Source organism: Nicotiana sylvestris, chromosome 12 (assembly GCF_000393655.2).
Source record: "Nicotiana sylvestris chromosome 12, ASM39365v2, whole genome shotgun sequence".
Lineage (NCBI taxonomy): Eukaryota > Viridiplantae > Streptophyta > Magnoliopsida > Solanales > Solanaceae > Nicotiana > Nicotiana sylvestris.
In genome coordinates this window covers 163555777-163560570 of record NC_091068.1, presented here as the reverse complement: position 1 = coordinate 163560570, position 4794 = coordinate 163555777, and the positions used below count along the sequence as shown (strand labels likewise).

Sequence of the window (4794 nt, the reverse complement as noted above, 5' to 3'; positions counted from 1 at the left end):
CCATGTGATCTAAATAAGAGAACTCAAAGCATCTAAGGTGATTGGGAGTAGGAGAGAGAGGTCTAATTAACTCCATAGAAATTATCTCTATCTTTCTTTCCATGGCTAACTTTGTGTCAGGAGCTGAGCTATAGAAGAGCTCAGTCGTGAAGAAACAGAATTGGAGAGAAGAGAAGGGAGGAAGAAGAAGAAGAAGAAGAAGAAGAAGAAGAAGAGAGAGAGAGAGAGCGAGAGAGAGAGAGAGAGAGAGAGAGAGAGAAATTGGATAATATTTCTGATAAAAATCTGAAAATGAGTACACTGTGAGCATATAACAAAACCAACCAAGGATTCCCTATTCTAATGGCATACTAGCCACGTGTCTCTAATATCCAGTAATTGCAAAAGGGACCAACTAAAAATACAGAAATTAAAATGGACTGAATTAAAAATAGTACTAAACTTAGGACTTTTTGCTAATTACAACATTAACTAGCTTAATTCTTGATAATCTTTCCTCCTTTTGGGAAACCTTGTCCTCAAGGTTCAAAGTTTGGAATTTGAGATTTGATGAAGTTGTAATCTTCCCAAGTGGCTTCTTCCGACAGCAAATTAGCCCACTGCACTAAGACTTGAGCAACTGCAACATTCCCTTTCTTCACTATTCTTCTATCTAAAATTGCAACAGGTTCCACAAGTGGCTGGCCATTATCCGAACACACTGGAGGGTCAATGGAAAGAACCATATGTGAGCCTATCTTTTTCTTCAATTGAGAGATATGAAACACAAGGTGAATCTTTGCAAAAGCAGGGAGCTAAAGTTCATAGGCAACCTAATTGATATTCTTGATCACTTGATACGGGATATAGTACTTGGATGTCAGCTTCAAGTTTCTCCTTAGAGCAATGGAAGTTTGCTTATAGGGCTGCAATTTGAGATACACCCAATCACCAAGTTCTAACTCCTTTTTAGTTCTTTTCCTAACAACATAGAACTTCATTCTGTGTTGTTCCTTCTCCAGATTCTCCTTCAAAATTTTTGTCATAATTTGTCTTTATTGTAGCCATTGATCAACTGCATCAACTTTAAACTGAGACACCATCTCAAATGTCAATTGAGAAGGATCATACCTATACAAAACCTTGAAGGGAGTCATCTGAGTGGCTGTATGATAATTAGAATTGTACCAGAACTCAGCTAAAGAGATCCATTTGTTCCAATCACTAGGTCTATGATCAGTCATGCTCCTTAAGTAATTCTCTAGACATTGATTCACCCTCTCAAATTGTCCGTCTATTTAGGGATGATATGCAGAGCTGAACTTCAATTCAACCTTCAATCCTTTAAAGAGTTCCTTCCAGAATACACTTAAGAACACCTTATCTCTATCACTGACAATACTGGTATGTAAGCCATGCAATTTGTAAACCTGATCCATGAAGACCCTAGCGATTTGTATTGCAGTAAAAGGATGTGCAATAGATAAAAAATGCGCATACTTGCTGAATCTGTCTACTTTGACAAAGATAGTGTTCTTTCCTTCAGACTTGGGCATACCTTAAATAAAGTCCATTGTTATGTGGTTCCAAGGTGTTGAGGGTAATGGTAGTGGTTGTAATAGTAGGCTACATGCTCTCCTTTACACCTCTGACAAATATCACATTCCAAAACCACTTTCTTAATATCACTTATCATTGAAGGCCAGTAGAAAATTAACTTGATCCTCTGCAAAGTAGCAGTGACTCCAGAGTGAACTCCCAAGCTTGTGGTGTGAATTTGTTGTAGTTGTTGTCTTAACTAAGTACCATTTCCAACCCACACCTTACCTTTGTATTTCAACATCCTGTTTTGCAAGGTCACATTCTTTACAGCTACAGGGTCGATAAGAATTTGAGTAAAAATCTTAGTTACTTCTAGATCTCCTTCAAAGCTGTTAATTATCTCCTCCACCCACTTAGGTTGTACTTCAGAAAGGATATTACAATTAGCACTTGACTCATGCATTCTACAGAGTGCATCAGCTACAGTATTTTCAGTACCCTTCTTATATTATATGTCGTAATTGAGGCCCATCAATTTAGTCAAATCTTTATATTGCAGAGTAGTAGAAATCCTCTGGTCCTGGAGGAACTTAAGACTAAAATGATCAGTAATAAGGACATCAACTCTTTTTCATAAGTTGATAAACCTTGGTGTTTCAGACTCAATACTTGGCTCAAATAAGCTATAGGTTGCTTATCTTGTAACAACACATCACCAATAACTATACCACATGCATCCACTTCCATAATAAAAGTTTTACTGAAATTTGGAAATGCCAACAAAGGAGTAGAAGTCAATGCCCTCTTCAACTATTGAAAAGCCTTATATGCTTCTTCACCCCATTCAAAAGCACCTTTTTAACAGAGATGTCAAAAGTTTACTAAGTTGAGCATAACCTTTAACAAACTTCCTGTAATAGCTAGTGAGACCTAGAAATCCTCTCAGGTCCTTGATGGTTTTTGGTTGAGGCCAGTCCAACACTGCAGCCACCTTGCTAGGATATGTCCCTACCCCTTCTCCAGATATAACATGAACTAAGAACTCCACCTTATTCTGGGAAAATTCACATTTAGATCTCTTAGCAAATAATTGATTCTCCCTCAGTAATTGTAGAACAATTTGCAGATGTTTCAAATGATCCTTTAAAGACACATTATAATAAGTATGTCATCAAAGAATACAAGTATAAACTTTCTGAGATAAGGACCAAAAACTTGGTGCATTAGAGACTGAAAAGTTGCAGGTGCATTAGTGGGCCCAAAAGGCATCACCCTGAAATGCCATAAGCCATGGTGAGTTCTGAAAGTAGTTTTGTGCTCATCTTCTATCTTCATCCGAACTTGGTGTTATCCTTATCACAAATCCACCTTAGAAAACACTTTGTACCCATTTAGCTCATCCAAAAGGTCTTCCAACATTGGAATAGGATATTTGTCCTTAATTTTCAATGAATTAAGTCTCCTGTAATCCACACATAGCCTCTAGGTATTGTCTTTCTTCTTTACTGGTAAGGAAGGAGAAGCAAAGCATGAATGAGTAGGAACAACAATTTGGGATTTCAACATCTTTTCAATGGTGTTTTCAATGGTATTCTTTTGATCAAATGAGTATCTATATGGCCTTAGATTGAAGGGTTGTGCTCCTGGGACTAATGGTATTGAATGATCACAAGTTCTTGGTGGAGGTAGCTCTTTAGGTACCTAAAACACATCCCAATACTTCTGTAATAATGATTCCACCTTCTTAGACAACTCAATCTTAGTTTCTGTATCATGATTGGACTTCAAGATATAGATTGCAGGCACATTAAGCCTTTCCGACTTATCTTCCTAATTGTGGACAAGAGAAGAACCTTCCTGGTCTCCCATCAAGGTGACTAATCTATCCTCCAAATAGAAGGACAAACTAGGGGGGCCTGTTATTTAAGATAAGAGGTGAAAACATATCTAGCCAGTTCATCCCAAGAACTAAGTCACAACCTCCTACCCTCAATACACTCATATCAAAACAGAAATATTTATCTTGTATTTGCCACCAGAATTAAGGACAAACGTTATCACAGTACATTGCTTGCCCATTTGTACAATTACTTTCATGGCATAGGGAATCACCTCTAATTTGAGACTCCTAACCACTTGGGGATCTACAAAACTGTGAGTAGACTTGGAGTCAATCAAAATAGATAAGGGGATCTGTCATGACCCAAACCGATGGGCCGCAACGGGCACCCGGTACCTTACCCAATCGAGTACCAACGTAATGCATCTTTCTTATTACATCATCATATACACGTGACATATGGGCCTAATAGGCCAACGTGATCATTTATAAATTATAAATATAGGCTGACAAGGCCATACAAGTGTTCGTATACAGCTTTGTCTAGAAGCATCTAAGAGTACATAAGTATCATAAAGGTCGGTACTGAGCCCTGCCATACCAATCAATACATGTCCTAATATACTGACCAAATAAGCAACTCCGAAGCAAATGGAACGCACCAACATCTTTCACTGAGCTGATAGCCTACTTAGAGGGCTCTCGACTTATCTATCGGGACCTACGGGCATGAAACGCAGAGTCCCCAAGCAAAAGGAAAGTTAGTACGAATAATGTATCGAGTATCTAAAGCATATAAATAAGTACGACATAGAAGAAATATAGAGTAAATGACTCAACCTGTAAGTCTGGATAACTCTATAAATCATGAAATACTTATAGTGTCATGCATATTCATATGAATATCATGTCGTGCATAGGTACATATGTTCATAACATCATCAAGCCTCTGAGGGCATCCCATCATATCATCTCGGCCGCTATGGGCAAATCATCAACGTATACCAGCTGATCAGGTGGTGATGCGTATATAAAGCTAGAACCTTTTCCCATATACTATATACATATACATACATATATACGCATATATAACGCCGTCTGAGTCATGGGTCAATGCACATGTATAAATGCATGAAATGCATAAGAAATACATTAATAAGATTTTCTCGGAATGTCATAAAACTCAATATTCCTTTCGGATAAACTTTATCAAATACGTGTTTTTCTGAGACCCATGAGCAGAAGATATAATAATAATTTGCATGGAGAATCAAGAATATAGACACCCCTAGCATTTCTATGAATAGAGTCATTTATGAAAGTTGCATATTTTGCTCGTTTCATTTGTATCGTATGGATCATGCCAAAAAGAAGAAAGAATAGCCTTAACATACCTGAAGTAGGGAAAAATCCGTATAATATTCTTGGAAAAG

General features: G+C 37.5%; 1 protein-coding gene across 1 annotated transcript; it reads right to left on the bottom strand.

The window, feature by feature from the left end:
• Positions 1-518: 518 nt before the first annotated feature.
• LOC138884043 (uncharacterized) lies at positions 519-1025 on the bottom strand. Its single transcript, XM_070164782.1, has 2 exons — positions 834-1025; positions 519-743 (listed from the first exon to the last, which is right to left on the bottom strand). The coding sequence occupies exons 1-2, from the start codon at positions 1023-1025 to the stop codon at positions 519-521; spliced, it is 417 nt and encodes a 138-aa protein (XP_070020883.1).
• Positions 1026-4794: the final 3769 nt, after the last annotated feature.